The sequence below is a fragment of the Alosa sapidissima genome, chromosome 12, assembly GCF_018492685.1.
Source record: "Alosa sapidissima isolate fAloSap1 chromosome 12, fAloSap1.pri, whole genome shotgun sequence".
In the NCBI taxonomy this organism is placed as follows: domain Eukaryota; kingdom Metazoa; phylum Chordata; class Actinopteri; order Clupeiformes; family Clupeidae; genus Alosa; species Alosa sapidissima.
In genome coordinates this window covers 35,064,614-35,081,552 of record NC_055968.1, presented here as the reverse complement: position 1 = coordinate 35,081,552, position 16,939 = coordinate 35,064,614, and the positions used below count along the sequence as shown (strand labels likewise).

Genomic DNA, 16,939 nt, shown 5'->3' with positions numbered 1-16,939 from the left:
ATATATATATATATATATATATATATATATAAAAATCACCTAATGGCATTCAGCCTACTTGCCATTATGTTCTTGCATTAGTTAAGAACATTAAGGCTAATTTTAGGTTTATGGCAATTTGCCATATCTAAATGTTTGTACTTATTTTCTCGATGTGTTTTCTGAACAGATAAAAAAAAGTTTGATGTAATGGCTTCGAAATTGTCAGTGAAAAACTAGGCCTAACCCTTTTTTTCTTTCTTGAAAGGCACAAAGCAATGCGGTCTTGTGTACAGATCTGGTCTGCCTACGTCATCCACAGAGCTGATCTAACAGTCTGTTCGAATTGCAGTGTTGTGCTCGTAGGCGATTGGGTGGGCCGTGCTCACAGCCGAAGGGGGCAGGATTAGCCAGTGAGAGGGGTGGAGAGGTACGTGAGGTTATAAAAAGCTGGGTGGCTCATAAACAAGCACCTTCCCCACGAAAAACACCACCAGGACTGTACGGTCGACATCTGCGGCTTTGAAGCAGAGGGTCAAACAACGGCGTCAAGACTGGAGCCTTAAAGAAAATAACGGGGTAAGTGAATGGAAACGTTAAATTCACAAAGGAGTTGGGAGATATTAGGTTAACGCTACCGTGTTTAGCTATAACAGTATTTAACCTGCTAACATCTCATGCTCTGTTGTTGTGTTTTTATTGTCTGAAAATGACAGTCATTCTCGCTTGGCCAATGACTGTCAACGTTATTTAGCCTAGTTGCTAGCTAGCGAAGTTAGCAATACTAGCTTATGAGGACTTGTCACCAACGTATGATACTACATATAATTTGTTATGTGTTATGTGTATTGATTGTAACGTTTTTTGTCGCGATAGTCTTATCAGCAGTTGACCATCTGTCGGTAGCTAGCTAGTTGGCTAGCTTATGTCGTAGTACGGGTGACTTGGTTTGCAAGTTCATATCAACACAGAATGCTGACGTTAGCTAACGTGAGCTAGGTTACCGAAAAGGCGTGAATGCTCACGGGCTCTTTGCAAAGTGTCCAAATGTTAGCAGTGTTTGGCTTTTATTTAACACTGGCAAAAGTGTCTTAATATCCATTGAATCACAGTTAAGCAAGTGATATAATTATCCATGGGGGTTGGATGGATATGTAAGGGATAATGGACGACACGGAATGTCTGGGTTTGCAGTCCGTTAGCGTTATGGAATTTGACATAACTTCTAGTGGAACATAAATAAATAGCGTTAGCTGCTACCGTTAATGCACATCTGTTTTAAATTTCGTTGAAGTTTGAGAGCAAAGATAGCTTAAAATACTGTTTACGTTAATACGACGTTGATAAATGTTATTCTTGGCATAATGTTAACTTACATGGAATTGTGAATGAATGGAACAATAACGGTAAGTCACACGTAGAAACTGAAGAATTCGATTGAAACCACAGACTGTAAAGATTGAAACCGAAACTTGTCAATAAAGTTTTTGGTTTGTATTGCCATTCAGCTAACGTTAGCTAACAGATTAATGGCTTCGTCTCTAACGTTAAGCCTTCGACTAAACAAACGTTTCCATATCTTTGAACAGGGTTCCCGTTTAAAACAACCACAGTCATCCACACACCGCCGTAATCTGCATTGATTCTGAAACAGGCCACTGTTTTGGAATTAACTGCAAATTGCCATACATCTCGACTACCGCTTACACCGCTACAGACCCGAAGCGTGTTGCCCCTTATCCAGGACAAAATGGTGCAAAACAAGATCACAGAAGTAACTGGATTCCATCGGTCATTCAAGGTAACGTTAAGGATTATTTAAGTTTTTTTCCTCTGAATTCGAAATATATTGTAGGATAAACAATAATCGAACATGGTTAATAATTTGGTTTCATTTTGAAATTAGTACATTGAATTATGGTGTGATCACGTAGCAACAATATGTTTTCCTCTCAGCCACCAGTTGGCTTGTGGCGTTTACTCATCAATGAAATACTATAATGTCTATCCCTTAGGGCCAAAACCCCTTTGAATCCGATGAGTTCTCCAAAACAGGATCCCATCTCATTGATTCGACCTTCAATTTTGACTGCTCTGCCCGACCTGGTAAGCTTAAGACAATTTCTAAATATAAATTTAAAGGGGGGGAAAATCAGGTGTTTCAGTGGAAGGCCTGCCTCGTGCAGTGCCGGGCTGTCTGTGTCTTATTTTCTGTCATGTGTATATAGCTCAGGCCTGAGACGACGGCATCATCCATAAATAAGCATTCTCCTCCTTTTGAAATTGTAGACATGCCATCCAGCCAGCCAATTGATATACCAGATGCCAAGAAGAGGAACAAGAAGAAAAAGAGGTGCCGGGCAACTGATAGCTTCTCTGGACGCTTTGAGGGTGGGTGCAGATGTGACATGACTCACTACTTGTGTATGTGACTTTGAATAGGACATCATTGCATGCATTACTGTAACCCCATGGCTCTCTGGAGTGTGTGCTGATCCTTAGTCCCACTTTACTTTTACTGTGAGTCATTAAGTTGGCACAGCAACGCCAAGAAGCACGTATTGGGAAAGTCCCAACCGATCACCAGTGTTGTTGAGTGTTGCAATGTTGAGTCAGTCAGGATGGAAGTGGTGTAAAGTGGAGGTGCTAGGTCCTACAGGCCAGAGGTGGGAAGGGTGTGCTGGGTTCTAAGCCGGGTTCTAGACTATGGCATGCAGGATGAGTAGATGGGTGGTATATCAACCATGGAGGAGGACATTGAATGAAGATTTATGTGTTTTATTTTTATCCTCAGATGTGTACAGACTCCAGGAAGAGATTCTAGGAGAAGGTGCATATGCTCGTGTCCAGACCTGCATCAGCCAAATTACCAACAAGGAATATGCTGTCAAGGTAAGATTTGAACTATCTGCATAATACCACATAGCTTCCAGCTTGGAGTCTGTTAATAAATACTCAAGTCAGGAAAGACTGGGGTAGTAATACTATTGTAGATATTGTAATAGTAATACATTTATAATTATGTATGTGAGAGTGTTCTTTGGTTCAGTGAGATGTGCAATGTTTACATGGAAATAACAGAAGTGGGGCTGCTGGTTGGAACGTGTCAGTAACCAACAGTCTAAGAATAAGAAACTGTCATTCTTGACAAGTTTCTGTTAAGTTGGCTGCTGTTGAGTCGCTGAAGCATGTGCCAGGTGGTTATGGCTTTGTACAGAGGTGTTGCATTTGCAAGTGGTAGCACTCTCAGAGATGACATCATTAATGTTTGTCTGTGATTTAGGACAGTTAGTGGATGAGGTTGGCTGATTTTGTGTTTGTGTGTGTTGAACCACTTCCGTGTGTGTGTGTGGCGCAGCCCTAGGACTTTACTGTGGGTGGTGTGTGTGTGTGTTTATGCAGGGCTGTGTGTGTGTGTGTGTGTGGTGAGTGCTGTGTGTAGTGTGTGTGTGTGTGTGTGTTTATGCAGGGCTGTGTTCTGTCGTGAAAGCAAGAGGCCCCACAGCGCTGGCTCAGCACAGAAACTTCCTTTCATTGTTTTGTTAGTGCTGTGCTGTGCACCGGCCAATCAGAGCCGTGGGGTGGAAACATTCCCTTCTTCTCCTGCTTTCATTGGTCAGCAGGGAGCACAGTGGCGGGAACATTGTGTTCAGGCAGCTATGCAAAAACAGAGCTGTGGCCAAGCGGAGGGGGAAGTGGGTTTGGGTCGTGACCCGAGGGGCGGCCTTTCCTTTCTCCCCAGGCCAGGCCCGTTTGTTTTGAAAAGGAGGCTCTGGGCGTCTCTCCACTTAACCTGTTTGAGCATTCCCAAGGAGGACTTTTTTTGTTTCTTCTTTTTTTTTTTTTTTTCTCTCTTGTGAAACTGAATGTTTTGATTGCTCGACATTGCTGTGTGTTGCAACACAGGAAATGACTAGCTCTGCAAATTCCTGCGCTTTTGTAGGGTGTTTTTTTTATTTTTTTTTATTTTTTTTTTTTTTAAATGGGGGAAGAAAAAAAAGTGGTAGAAATAGTGTTTTTGTTTACATGGTGTGTTTGTTTTTGCTACTCATTTTGTTTCAGCCAGACATACTAAGCTGTGAGTGACTTGTTGAAGGCGTGGGGGAGGTGGTGCAGAGGGCCAGATAGCAGTGTGGGGGTAGCAGGCAGCCGACCGCAGACATGAGGCCAGCTCAGGCCAGAGCAGGGCTCAGACGAGTCCCACCAGATGTCTCTGCCCCGTCCGCTGGGGATTTAGGTGGGGTGGGGGGGCAAACAAAAGGCCGTGGAGCCAACAGAGCAGACGTGCTCTCCGCCAGGTCCTTGCTCTCGTGTTTACAGGCCTCCATTTGATATGAGCCCCCCCCCCCCCCCCCCCCCCTCCAGCGCTTACCACAGGCTTTTACCACCCCAGGCTCTGAGCTTTACAGCTCTGCAACAAAGATGAGACGTGAGACTCCAACCCCCCACTAGAATAAGCTCACGGCCCTGCTGTCTGTTTTCACAGTCTTTGCCCAAAGTGAGAGTTTGAAAGCAAGAGCAGCTTTCGAAGGAAGAATAATAATAATAAACTTTCTCCCCCGCCTGCGGTTTGAGCATGAATCTGCAGCGTTGAACAGGCTCAACAGCAAACTGCTGAAGCTGCTGTTTAGATTGCGCTCGGGCGGTTTGGGAATGCGCAGTCATCGACGCCCTCTCTTTGTCCTGCTGTGGGGCCCAGTGGCCCTATATATATAGTTCACTTGTGGGCAAGTTGCTATCAACCCTCCCCCCTCCCGTGCTATACGCTCTCAGTGGCCCTGGGCTAAAATATAGGTTACGGCGAGGAGGGAAAAACACCGTGTTGATTGCCTGGTGCAGGAAAAGCGGCGGGTGAAGTAGGGCAGGGTTCTGGTGGAAGTGGGGGAAAGACTCAACCTGGTGGAGGAGTATGAGCAGCCGGAGCCTCAGGCATGAGCTCTACTACTCGTGCCCAGAGGAGTCTTGCTGTGTGGATTACTGGGATTCAGCCTTTTATGAGATGTGCCATTAAATATAGTGTGTTTTCTGTGTTTTCTGAAATGCAGATCATTGAGAAAAGACCTGGACACAGTCGCAGCAGAGTGTTCCGGGAAGTTGAGATGCTCTACCAGTGTCAGGGACACAGGTAACACACACACACACTCTACTCAAAACAGTGTTGCCCTCCATAAGTCCCTGAAGTGCTCTGAAGAGTGTGTAGCCAAACTTGACTTCTTGTGTTGTGCCCCCTCAGAAATATACTGGAGCTGGTGGAGTTCTTTGAGGAGGAGGAGAAGTTCTACCTGGTGTTTGAGAAGCTGAGAGGAGGTAGGTGGACCGTGACCCGACCGTGGGGCCCTCGGCTGTGTGGGCTCCTATGGGTGGCTGTGGATGTGAAGGCCGATTGGATGACCTATAAACGGATTTCTTTCTTTCTTTCTTTCTTTCTTTCTCTCTGTCTCTCAGGTTCCGTCCTGGCTCATATCCATAAGCGGCGGCACTTCAGCGAGCAGGAGGCCAGCATTGTGGTGCAGGACATTGCCAGTGCACTGGATTTCCTCCATAATAAAGGTAAGTCAGTACTGTGTGTGTGTGGGGGGGGGGGTTTACAGTGTGAAAGCTGATCTGTGCAGCCCCTCGTTGGCCAGGGTGATGTGGTGGGCTATGAATTCTGGGTAGGAATAGCAGTCCGACTAAAAACGGCTCACGTGCCCACGTGTGAGCCAGGAGCTTATGGTGGGGTGAAGGGTCTCACATTCACCACTGGACAAGTGACCCAATCCTGGGACCCACATAGTAATTTCCTGTGTATTAGCCGCATTGTGTATAAGCCACAGGACAGTGTTTTATGCAAATTAAAAGAAACAAAACAATATTGATATCATATTAACTGCCCCCGTGTATTAACAAAGCCATATTGATATAATATTAACTGCCCCCGTGTATTAACAAAACCATATTGATATCATATTAACTGCCCCCGGGGTATTAACAAAGTCGGTGTATAAGCCGCGGCTAATAGTTGGGAAATTACGTTTCATACACACACACACACACACACACACACACACACACACGAAAGCTCTGAAGTTGAGAAGAGTGCCGATGACTAAATGTACCCCTTCACCCCAGGGATGGCCCATAGGGACCTGAAGCCAGAAAATATCCTCTGTGAACACGAAGACCGGGTGAGTCCTAGAGCCAACCCAACAAACCGCCTTTAATCACCAGCTATGCTGTGCTTGAAAACCTCTACCCAGTTTAAACCAGTCCAGTAAAAGCTCTACCCAGTCCAGTAAGACGGCGTTAATGTGACTTGTTGTGTTCCTCCCGCAGATCTCCCCTGTTAAAATCTGTGACTTTGACCTTGGTAGCGGCATCAAGCTCAACAGCGACAGTTCCCCCATCTCCACCCCTGAGCTGCTGACTCCCGTGAGTGCCATGCCCGGCTTTACACTCCGTCTGTGTGTGTGTGACTGTGTGTGTGAGAGACTGTGTGTGTGTGTGTGTGTGAGAATGTTTGGGGGCTTTTTCAGGTTACCCTTGTGCTAATTTTAAGTTGACCTGGAGAGTTTATGTAGAAGTTGGGGAATATTGCGGGAGCCCATTGTGGAGGCGGAGTAAACGGGTGTTGCTGTTGGCTTTGTGGCCGGAGATGTGTGTGTGTGTGTGAGAGACTGTGTGTGTGTGTGTGTTGGCTTTGTGGCTGGAGATGTGTGTGTGTGTGTGTGTGTGTGTGTGTGGGGCTGGTGTGATGTCGGGAGGTTACACGCGGTTGGATGACTCACCTTGCTCATGCTGCTGGGGAGGTGTTGTGAAACTGCCCAACCCTGCTTATCGGGATGCAGCTCGCGGCCACACCATTGGTCAGGCGCAGTGGTGCTACACACAGGGCCTCCCCATTGGTGGCAGATCTGGAATGGTGAGGCCAAGGACTTTGAAGTGTTATGGCTGAGAGCTCTGAGCGATACGGCTCAGCCTTTTGATAACGCCATTCTCAAGGGTGTCTCTCCGGCCCCCCCCCCCCCCCCTTCCGACTGGCCTTGCTGACTTGATATGGCCTCAGCACATGGATCCACTGGTGTGTGTGTGTGTGTGTGTGCGGGCGTGTTATCGCTGTCAATCATCTGGACTGACTTCCCATGCTGTGTGTGTGTGTGTGAACTTGGTGCCATAAGGCGAGAAGGGGCCGCCCCACCCTGAACCCGTTGCTTCTAACGGTCAAAGGCAAAACTAAATGTAGATTGGACTCGCGTCTGGGTGTGTATATGCCGGGGTTTGTTTGTGTGTGTGTGTGAATGATGGTCTGTGGTAGAGTGTGATGGAAGGGAACAGGTGGTGAGCGATCAAGAGAGGGGCAGGAGTGAGGAATGGACGGATGGAGGACTGGATAGATGGCTGAATGCAGAGGGGAGAGCTTAGGAAGTTATGTTTTGGGAGTAACTTGAGCTCTGAATTGCTGTGTGTGTGTGTGTGTGTGCGCAGGCAGGCAGGCAATGTCCCCAGGCATTAAGTTGAGGCTCCACATGGTTCTATGTGAATTATCATCGTCATGTGAGGTGGATGAGCTGGACGTGACTGCCCTGAAGCGTTCCATTCATGCTCAGAGCCACCATCCCCCACCTCCGAGAGACTTTCTTGGGGAATGTAGTGACTTGTTGTGTGAGAGGGCTGGAGAGCAGAGGGGTATGGGACATGCTTGCGCAACCTCCTGTCTGTGCCAAACGAGCTCATACCAGGAAGTACAGCAGGAGGAGAAAACAGTGTTGTTGGAGATGCAGCTTTCCTCTCTCAGCACTAACCTCAGGCCGTCTTCCTGACTTTATGGAGTTTGAAAACAACCCAAGGAGACAAAGGCCCAGCTCTTCACTCTTTCTCTCCTCTCTCCTTCTCTTTTCATTTGACTGTCCCCCTCTCTTCTCTCCCCCTCTCTTCTTTCCCTTCTCCTCTGGTCTCTGTCTGCTAGCGTCCAGTATGGTATCAGAGAAGTCAAAACAAAGACACTAGCTGGCAGGCAGCCCAGGAGGCTCTGTTGCAACCAGCACCGCCTCCCCTTCCTGCACCTAGCAACTGCTGTGATTGGCTGGCCTGGAGGGAGGGGGAGGGGGAGGGCCCAGCTCTAGCTGCTCTCTGCTCATGCGTGCTGCTTGTTGTTCTTGGGCTTCTTTCCAGGGATAATCTTATCAGATACTTTTTCTCTGTTTCCCCCCCCCCCCCCCCCCCCTTCTTTCTTTTTGGCCTCCCCTGGCCCCTCCCTACCCCCCCCCCCCCCCCCCCCCCCCATCCCACCCACGTGCCCCGCAGACTCCTCAGAGCTGAGGTGAAGCCCGGGTGGTGTTTGTTGTGGCCAAGTGGAGCCTTTCAGTGGAAATAAGGGGGTGTGCGTGCGCTTCTGCAGGGCAGGTGAGGGCTTGTCTTTCACCCAACCACCCCGGCTTCTCAGAAACACACGTGTGGCTTCCTGTGTGTGTGTACGTGTGTCTTTGTGTGTGTGTGTGTGTGTGTGTGTGTCAGAGGGAGAGAGAGGATATATTCTGCCCCAGGGACACACACTCTCAACAGCCGTTTCCTCGGTCTCTGTGGCATGTGGTTGCGCTGCGTTGCCGTTGCTGTGCCGTTGCTATGCGGGACGCCAGCCTGGAAAGCCCCAGACATTCTTTTCAGCCCTGCTGCTGCTGCTGCCGCTGATGGTGCTGTTGGGGGGCAGTGGCGGTGCGTCCGGCTGCATCAGTGTGCCGCTCGGCGTCAGATACAGCAGACTGATGCAAGAGCACAGCTCTCTTACAGCAACAGCCTGCCACCTCATGACTTGGCAGCAACCACACACACACACACACACACACACACACACACACACACACACACACACACACACACACACACACACCTTATTCACACACACACACACACACACACACACACACACACACACACCTTATTCACACACACACACACACACACACCTTATTCACACACACACACACACACACACACACACACCTTATTCACACACACACACACACACACAGAGATGCATTTATGGATAATAATAATAATCTTTATATAGCACTTTTTAAAAAAAACAAGTTACAAAGGCAGCAAAACAGTAAAAGTAATACATTTGCAAAATAAAATTAAATAAAACAATTAGATGTGTAAAGTAATAATATAAAGCCATAAGGACATGCAGGTTGAAAGAAAATGAATAAAACCAATGCAAGAGATTATCAAAAATAGAATTGGCTTTCCTATAAACATGTATTTGGTGGAGGGACTTCCCAGAGGACACTGACTTAGCTAACCTGATTATTTACATAACTTTACATATCCACACTTCCATACACTCTCTCATTCACTCGGTCTGACTGACGAGGGCGTGTCTGGGGCTTTTAGCGGTCGGCTGATTTCATGTTGCGTTGATGGCTGTGAAACGGGAGCTTTCTGGCAGCAGAGACTGGAAAGTGTGTGTGTTCACCTCGCGCGGGCCGGATTTGGGCCAGCTGTGCTATGGGACGGGAGCGCTACTGTACGTGCGCTGGCTTCACTTTAGAGGCACTTCAACGTGCCCTTCTGAGCCGCCGCTGTTTGGCCTCGTCCTCCTCTGTTTTTGTTTTCGTGTCTTGTGGATGTCGTGACCTGAATCTGGTGGTGTCTGTGGGGTGGGGGTGTGAGAGAGAGTGTGGGGGGGGAGGATGGTGGGCCGTGCAGCTGAGCAACAGTGGGTTTCTTTGTCTGTGGGGGCTGGATTCCTGCACGGGGAGGGGAGGGGGGGCATTACATAAGGGCGCTGTCTGTCTCCGCGGCAGCAGAGGCAGCAGGGCGGGGCCAAGCAAGAGGGACAGCTGGCTCGGAGAGAACAAAAGCAGCTCGCTCGCTCTCCACAAACACCCTCATCCTGCCATCGTCACACACAGATGGGCTGCTCTTATGTAAATAAACAACATGAACTAGTTGCCACCCCAAGTTAAGAGTAGGACGGAGGCATTTTAATCTGCTTTGTGCATGATTATGACTGCTTGGGTTTGTTGCAGTCGCCAACATTTCTGTTTTTCTTTTCTTTTTCTTTTTTTTGGTATTTTGTTATTTTCTGTCCTTGCTATTGTTGGGTTAGTTGCTGTTTTTTCTGCCAACTCTAAACAGAGCCATTAGCCTCAGTGTCGGTGCCAAGCCAGTTGCAAAATGCAGAAAGAGGCGTCAGTGGAATGAGCTGAACTCCAGTGGGCATTTGGAAACTCTTGGGGGGCATGTTGGAGAGAAGGGAAGCACGGAGGAGGGGAGGGGAGGGCAGGATGGGCAGTACCAAGCGCTCCCGCTGCCCTGCCCTTTGTGCCCACTTGGTTATGAAACGCGTCCACTCCTAGCCCCATGAACTGCTGACCTGCATTTGGGCAAAACACCCCCCCCCCCCCCCCCCTCCCCTCTGCAGTTGGTATTTAAGAAGTCATTAGTTCTTGTTGTGTACGTGTGTGTGTGTGTGTGTGTGTGTGTGTGTTTCATTCATGGCGCTGAGGAAGTTATGTAACTGTGATGCGTGTCCCAGCTTTTTGCAGAGCAGGGCTTTTCCTGGAGCGGCCAATCCTCTTTTCCTGCAGAGAGCGGCCGAGCGAGCGAAAGAGAGAGCGAGCGAGCGCTTGGCCTAATTTCAGTCTGTCCTGGCGCAGGAGCGCCGACAGGCGGTCGTGTCGTCCTCCCCCTCTCCGCCCCCCCCTCATCTGGGCTATTCAGCCTGCGCGTTCAGCTGAGTGCTGAAAAATGTCCATGATTCACCAGGCCGTCCTCGGCCTCGTCCTGGGCTCGCCGCCCCCTTCTGCTGCCCACAGTTACGTCTGTTCCATTCCGTTGTGCTCCACCAACTCCTCCACCCGCTGCTCTTCCATCCTCGTTAGCATACCAGCCCATTCAAAGCTTGTGTGTGTGACTGCAAAAAGTTTGTGTGTGTATATAAGTGAGTAATCCTCTGTGTGTGTGTGTGTGTGCTGTAGACATGGATACAAGGAAGTTTATTGTCACATGCATATAGTTACTGGATTTAAGAAATGCAGTGAAATTATGTCTCTTCTCTTCTACTGCCCCCCCATAAATTATGTTGTGCATTTATGGGGGGGGGCAGTAGAAGAGGGGTTTAGTAGATTAAGTGGCAAGGGCTGCATAAGAAAGGTGGGGGAGGATTGGGATGGGGGGGGGGGGGGCACCAACAAGGAGCACCCAGGAGCACCCAGGAGCAACGGTGTAACGGAGTATGTGGCATGTATGCCCTGCAAAAGGATCGTGTGTGTGTGTGTGTGTGTGTGTGCATGTATATGTATGCCCTGCAAAAGGATAGTGTGTGCGTGCATGTATGCCCTGCAAAAGGTATATGTGTGTGGGGCTAGGAATAAGCACAGTCTGTTAACTGTGGCTAATCTGCTTTGGGCCGTGTGTGTGGCCCTGGCCCTGCTGCCTACCATGTGACACACACACTGCTCTCGGCCCGGGCCACGAGGAGTCAGCTGAGAGCAGGAATGCGGTCAGAGAGAAGAATTAGATGAGACTTAAGTAGACCGTTCAGTACAGCTCAGCACAGCGCCGCTCAGCAGTCAAAAGCCAAGAGGAAGCATTTCCTCTGCAGTCTGCACCATCTCCTACAGCTCCCTCTCTGTCCATGACACGCCATGGGAGTCCTCAATGTACAGCTGCCTTTGCAAATGGTCTCAGGTACTGAAGCAAATAACTCATCCCTCGTTCTCTCTCTCCCTCCAGTGTGGTTCTGCTGAGTACATGGCTCCTGAGGTTGTGGAGGCCTTCAGTGAGGAGGCCACCATCTACGACAAGCGCTGTGACCTCTGGAGCCTGGGGGTCATCCTCTACATCATGCTGAGCGGCTACCCGCCCTTCGTGGGCCACTGCGGCAGCGACTGTGGCTGGGAGATGGGCGAACCGTGCCACGCATGCCAGGTGAGACCACAACGCCAACCTGGGCCCCAGAATCAGACGCAGACACTTCAGGACTGTGCAAATAACACTTCACTATGGAATGAACAAGTTAACAGGCATTACATGCACCCTAGCTAGCTGCTCCTGTCTGCAGTAGGGATTATACTGAAAAAATGTAAAAGTTATGTCAACACCATTATTTGATGTCTTAGTGGTTAGTGCGATTTCCCCAATCAGTGTTCATCCTTCTAAAGCAGCCGTGTTTGCACAACGGCAGAAACTCACTGCACACAAAATCACTTTCATACAATCTTGTTACTGCCTTGACCGTTCTTTCGGTAATTTCGGTTTGAACTGTGTCTAGAGCCACTTAGCAATGACTGTTCTAAAGGTCTTTGTTTTGGGTCCACTGTAGTCCCAGTGAAAGCATGAAGTGTTCAAGTTGGCACAGAGTGTGACCGTTGGAAGGCCACTGCTGTTTGGCCGTTCCCCATTTCAGGACTGTGTGTAGAGTTGACCCAGGTCTTCACGTCACGTCTGAACTTGTAGAGTGGTACAGCTGTAGCCAGAGTGGCTATAAACAGAACACTGGAGACTGGTGTGTGATCTTTCTGTCCTTTTGTCTTGTCCAGAACACCTTGTTTGAGAGCATTCAGGAGGGGAAGTACGAGTTCCCCGAGAAGGAATGGGCCCACATTTCTCCAAGTGCCAAAGAGCTCATCTCCAAACTGCTGCTCCGGGACGCCAAGCGCCGCCTCAGCGCCGCTCAGGTCCTCCGCCACCCATGGGTGCAGGGGGTAAGTGTGTACACACACACACTTATATACACACACACTTATACACACACACTTATACACACACACTTATACACACACACTTATACACACACTCTTATACACACACTTATACACACACACTTATACACACACTCTTATACACACACGGATACAAACTTATACACACGCACTGATACACACTCACCACACCACGTCACGTCACCAGTGTTATCCGCATGCTGGGAATCTAACAGCTGAATGTCTGTCCCTCCTGCAGGGTGCTATCCATACCCCTTCCTCCATTCTACTGCAGAGGTAAGGCCCACGTCACTATTTACCTTTGTGTGCATTTCCTATATCAGCCTTGGCTGCTTTTATCTTCTGGTAAGAGAAACGTGATATCCCAGACTCCTTGACTCATACAAACTCTATCTCTCCTCTCCCTCCCTCCCTCTCTCTCTATCTCTCCCTCCTTCCGAGCAGGAACAGCAGTGCTAGGGACCTGACCTTCTTTGCGGGGAAGGCGGTAGCCATGAATCGTCAGCTGGCAGAGCAGGAGGGTCTGGAGGCGGAGCAGGAGCAGGAGGGGGCGTGTCCCCTGGTGGTGACGGTGGGCTCGGCCTCCGTCCGGCTGACTCCTCCCTCCAACTCCAAGCTGGCGGCGCGGCGGCGCCACAGGAGCAGCCTGCTGAAGGGCGCGCCCGTCTCCGCCTCCGAGCTGCGCCAGCTCCTCGCCCCCCTCGTCATCGTGGGAGACTGTGCCTGAAACCAACCACCCTGCCCTAAACTGCCCCCAACTACCCGCCCTGCCCCCAACCAACCGCCCTGCCCTCAACCAACCGCCCTGCCCCCAACCAACCACCCTGCCCTAAACTGCCCCCAACTACCCGCCCTGCCCCCAACCAACCACCCTGCCCTAAACTGCCCCCAACTACCCGCCCTGCCCCCAACCAACCACCCTGCCCTAAACTGCCCCCAACTACCACCCTGCCCAAACCACCCACCCTGCCCTAAACTGCCCCCAACTACCCGCCCTGCCCCCAACCAACCACCCTGCCCTAAACTACCCCCAACTACCCAGCCCTGACCCTTACGGCTTCAGAGCCGCCTGACCCACAGCCCTGCCTGGCCCACACACCTCTGCAGTCCTGGACCCTGAGCTTCCACAAACACACACACACACACACACACACACACACACACGCACACACTACATGCATACTTAGACACGCTTACATACTTACACTCACACACCCATACATACCTTACACTTATGTACATCCATTACCTGCATACCCTACACACACACACACACACACACCTCCCCAGCTGCCCTCTGCTTCCATAGCACTTTGAAAAGCACAGCAGCCCGGCGTGTCCAGGAATGTCCAGAGGTGCAGGGGCCAGGGCTCCCCTTGGGCCAGATGGCGCTCGCATGGAGTGCCCGAGTAGCCTTTGATTAGTCCAGTCTACGGCCGAGTATTGGAAGCACGCTCATACACCAAAGCACCCCTTCCCCCCTCTCTACACTCAATGCGTGCGCACACATATACACCCAGTTGCTGCTTCCATAGAAACAAAAATCGACTGTGAATTTATTCTTTTTTTTTTTTTTTTTTTTTTATATATTTTTTTTATTTTTGTTTTCATTCCCTTTGGCCATGCTGGTCAGTGAGTTCATGTGGAATGTATTCCTGCTGTACGGCCCCCGCGTCCGGCAGCCGCCTCACGGCTTACAGCTCGCTCCCTCACGTGCGTACGCACGCACGCACGCACGCAACGTCCCTGGTGTCCAGCATCAGACGGAACATCAGAGACACACCTGACCTGACCCCCCCCCCACAACACAGGCTGGCAGAAGAAATAAAGCCCATTATTTTGCACTAGAGTCTCTAGTATAATTTAAAGACACGTTAGTGTAAATCCCTGAGGAAACTGGTTCCAGTGTAATAGTAATAATAATAAGTGTGAGCTCTCCCCTCCAAAATGATAGAGAATTGAAGTCCTGTCCTTAGCACTGTTAATGAGGTGTCAGCTGGGACCCCCAAAAGTACTCCAACATGCTGTCTGTTTAGGCAGGGTAAACCTTTAGACCACGCTTGGAATTGGTAATCTGTCTCTGCCTCTTTGAGCAAAGACGCAGAGAGTTTAATTGAATTGAAGGTTCAATTATCTTTGAGGCTATGCCATTTAAATGCCCCATGCTAACACCCTGAGCTTTAATCCTGAGGATGACGCAGCTGCGAGCCTGTCGGAGTGGCGCCATACACACGTTTGCTGTCAGCCTCACACCAAGTGTTCAAAGGTTAAGACGAGCACATTCTTCCGGAGGCGACTTAAATCAATGATTTACCTTCACATTGGGCAACACAGCTTTGAAGCTGTGACGGAAGCCCCAGGTATGAAACCAATGCTGCCGGAGTAGGGATCTACCATGACTGAAAGAGAAGGGGGCACATCAAGGAAATAATTTGGAATATAGTTTTAAACGTAATTTAAAACATGGGAAAGCATTCCAACAACAAAAATCAAAAACTAAAAAAAAAAGTCTTCCAAGAAAATGTAGCTGTACTGATATGTATAAGTTTACTTCTCTTATGTTGATGGGACGACTCCATGTCAGATTCACATTGTGCCACACTGATTTTACATTCATGTTTAGCTTTTATCTACAAGTGGGTGCTGTCCAGATGTTCAGGTGCGACGCCAGATGTTCTTTTTTAAGCTTTCTTTTATTGTTCTTTCTTTTTAAATGTCAATGGTTTTGAATATTGATGGAAGTTCAAGATGGTGATCAGGAGTGATCCCAGTTGTAATGTAAGGAAAGAATGTTTTCAAGAAGAGAGTATAGTTAAGTGACGAGCATTGCCAAGCGAAGGCAGTATGTAATTCTTTCATTATTTTGTTTAAAGACAAGTGTTGGCAATGATCCCATCTGGTGTGGGGGGGGGGGGGGGGGGGAGGGAAAGGGGTGGTCTCCTGTCACCTGTTGGTCTTTAAATGGTCTCGACTGGCCATGTCTGCCTGTCTTGGTCAGACATCTTTGCCGTTGCCAAAGTCTGCACTTCTGAGAAGTCTTGAGACCTCGTTCCGCTTCTCCTCTGGTGTGTCTGGGCGTAGCACGCTCTAATCGCCGAGGTGATGGAATCTCTCGTAAGCATTAGCAGATTCTTCTGAATGTGGGGGAATTGCCAACACTGCTGTTTGGTACTCCGCATAGAAACGCTGATAACAGGACACTGATTGTAAACCTTTTTTAAAAAATCTTTCTACAGTCGCATCTTTGTGGGTGTTTATGTCTTATAGTAAGACTTACTTGAAATGTATTTGCAGCGGTTTCCTCAAATTTTGCTTGGGAAACTTCCTTGCTTAAAAAATAATCTGAACAAAGCATTCATAAGCTGAAGAAGGCTATCTCTGGTTTTGACAGTAACTTCTACCACTTTAGTTCAGTATTCTGTCTTTTCTTTTCTTTTATTTTTGCCTTCAATGTTTTGTCCATGATCATTTAAACCACCGTTATGGATTCTTCACAGGATCAGGAGTTTCCAAATGTGCACAAAGAAATCGGTGGTAATTGGCTCAACATCCTCAAACACTTATAAAGGGTGAAAGGTCTTCCAAATGCCACCCTTTGTCCATTGCGTTTAGTTGTGGACTGCCTTGTACCAGAAGAGATGGGAGGAGTTGTCAATGTTTATTTTATTTTTAGACTACAGTATTGGGCAAGACTTCACCAAGGCTTTGGTTGAGAATTTTCCTCCCAGCTAGATGAAAGTAGCCCAACTGTTAAGTTGAGTGTCACTCAAATTTATCTAACTTTTTTTTTTTTTTTTTTTTAAATGTACTTGTTCTGAATTCTTGGTTTTGATTTTTTTTTTTTGTAACTGTCTGATTCTGTAGCCTCTGGGCTACTACTCTTGAGTGTTATTGATGCTCTTGTTTCTGGCACTGTTCATTTCCTACCCCCAAATCCTCATGGGAAGAATTTTTTTTTCCTCCTTTTTTTTATTTTGGAAATGTTCATCTTTGGGAAACAGAAACATTGATTTGAAGCACTTTACTGTACCATGTGACTGACCGCAGTTCACGAGAAGCAAAATTTATGACTGTTGTTGCAGATTTTTGTATTGTTTTTCTAAAAAATAAAAAAAAAACAAGAATAAAAAGTGTGAACGTCTCTGGCTGTTTTGTCTCTATTCTCATGCAAAAGCTGAACGTATGAACTGTAAATTGAGTCATTATCTATTCATTGACCTAGGCCTTCTACTTATCTGAATACGCTGCCTTCC

At 48.4% G+C, this 16,939-nt stretch overlaps 1 protein-coding gene across 3 annotated transcripts; it reads left to right on the top strand.

Moving 5' to 3' along the window:
• Positions 1 to 329: 329 nt before the first annotated feature.
• On the top strand, positions 330 to 16,819 carry mknk2b (MAPK interacting serine/threonine kinase 2b). 3 transcript variants are annotated; one of them, XM_042111564.1, is made up of 15 exons: positions 330 to 558; positions 1,569 to 1,780; positions 1,995 to 2,085; positions 2,269 to 2,370; positions 2,774 to 2,871; positions 5,025 to 5,104; positions 5,213 to 5,286; positions 5,425 to 5,529; positions 6,091 to 6,146; positions 6,295 to 6,390; positions 11,698 to 11,892; positions 12,504 to 12,668; positions 12,925 to 12,962; positions 13,131 to 13,439; positions 13,597 to 16,819. In XM_042111564.1, the coding sequence occupies exons 2-14, from the start codon at positions 1,730 to 1,732 to the stop codon at positions 13,411 to 13,413; spliced, it is 1,434 nt and encodes a 477-aa protein (XP_041967498.1). In that variant the 5' UTR covers positions 330 to 558; positions 1,569 to 1,729; the 3' UTR covers positions 13,414 to 13,439; positions 13,597 to 16,819. The 3 variants fall into 3 exon arrangements, with proteins under 3 accessions (XP_041967498.1, XP_041967497.1, XP_041967499.1); XM_042111563.1 differs by having other exon boundaries at positions 13,131 to 13,450; positions 13,591 to 16,819; XM_042111565.1 differs by lacking the exon at positions 13,597 to 16,819 and adding an exon at positions 13,501 to 13,519.
• Positions 16,820 to 16,939: the final 120 nt, after the last annotated feature.

Coding starts and splice junctions, on each gene's coding strand:
- mknk2b (XM_042111564.1), top strand. CDS start 1,730: ATGGTGCAAAACAAGATCACAGAAGTAACTGGATTCCATCGGTCATTC. Junction 5,287..5,424: donor GTTTGAGAAGCTGAGAGGAG/GTAGGTGGACCG, acceptor TCTGTCTCTCAG/GTTCCGTCCTGGCTCATATC. Junction 12,963..13,130: donor TCCTCCATTCTACTGCAGAG/GTAAGGCCCACG, acceptor CCTTCCGAGCAG/GAACAGCAGTGCTAGGGACC.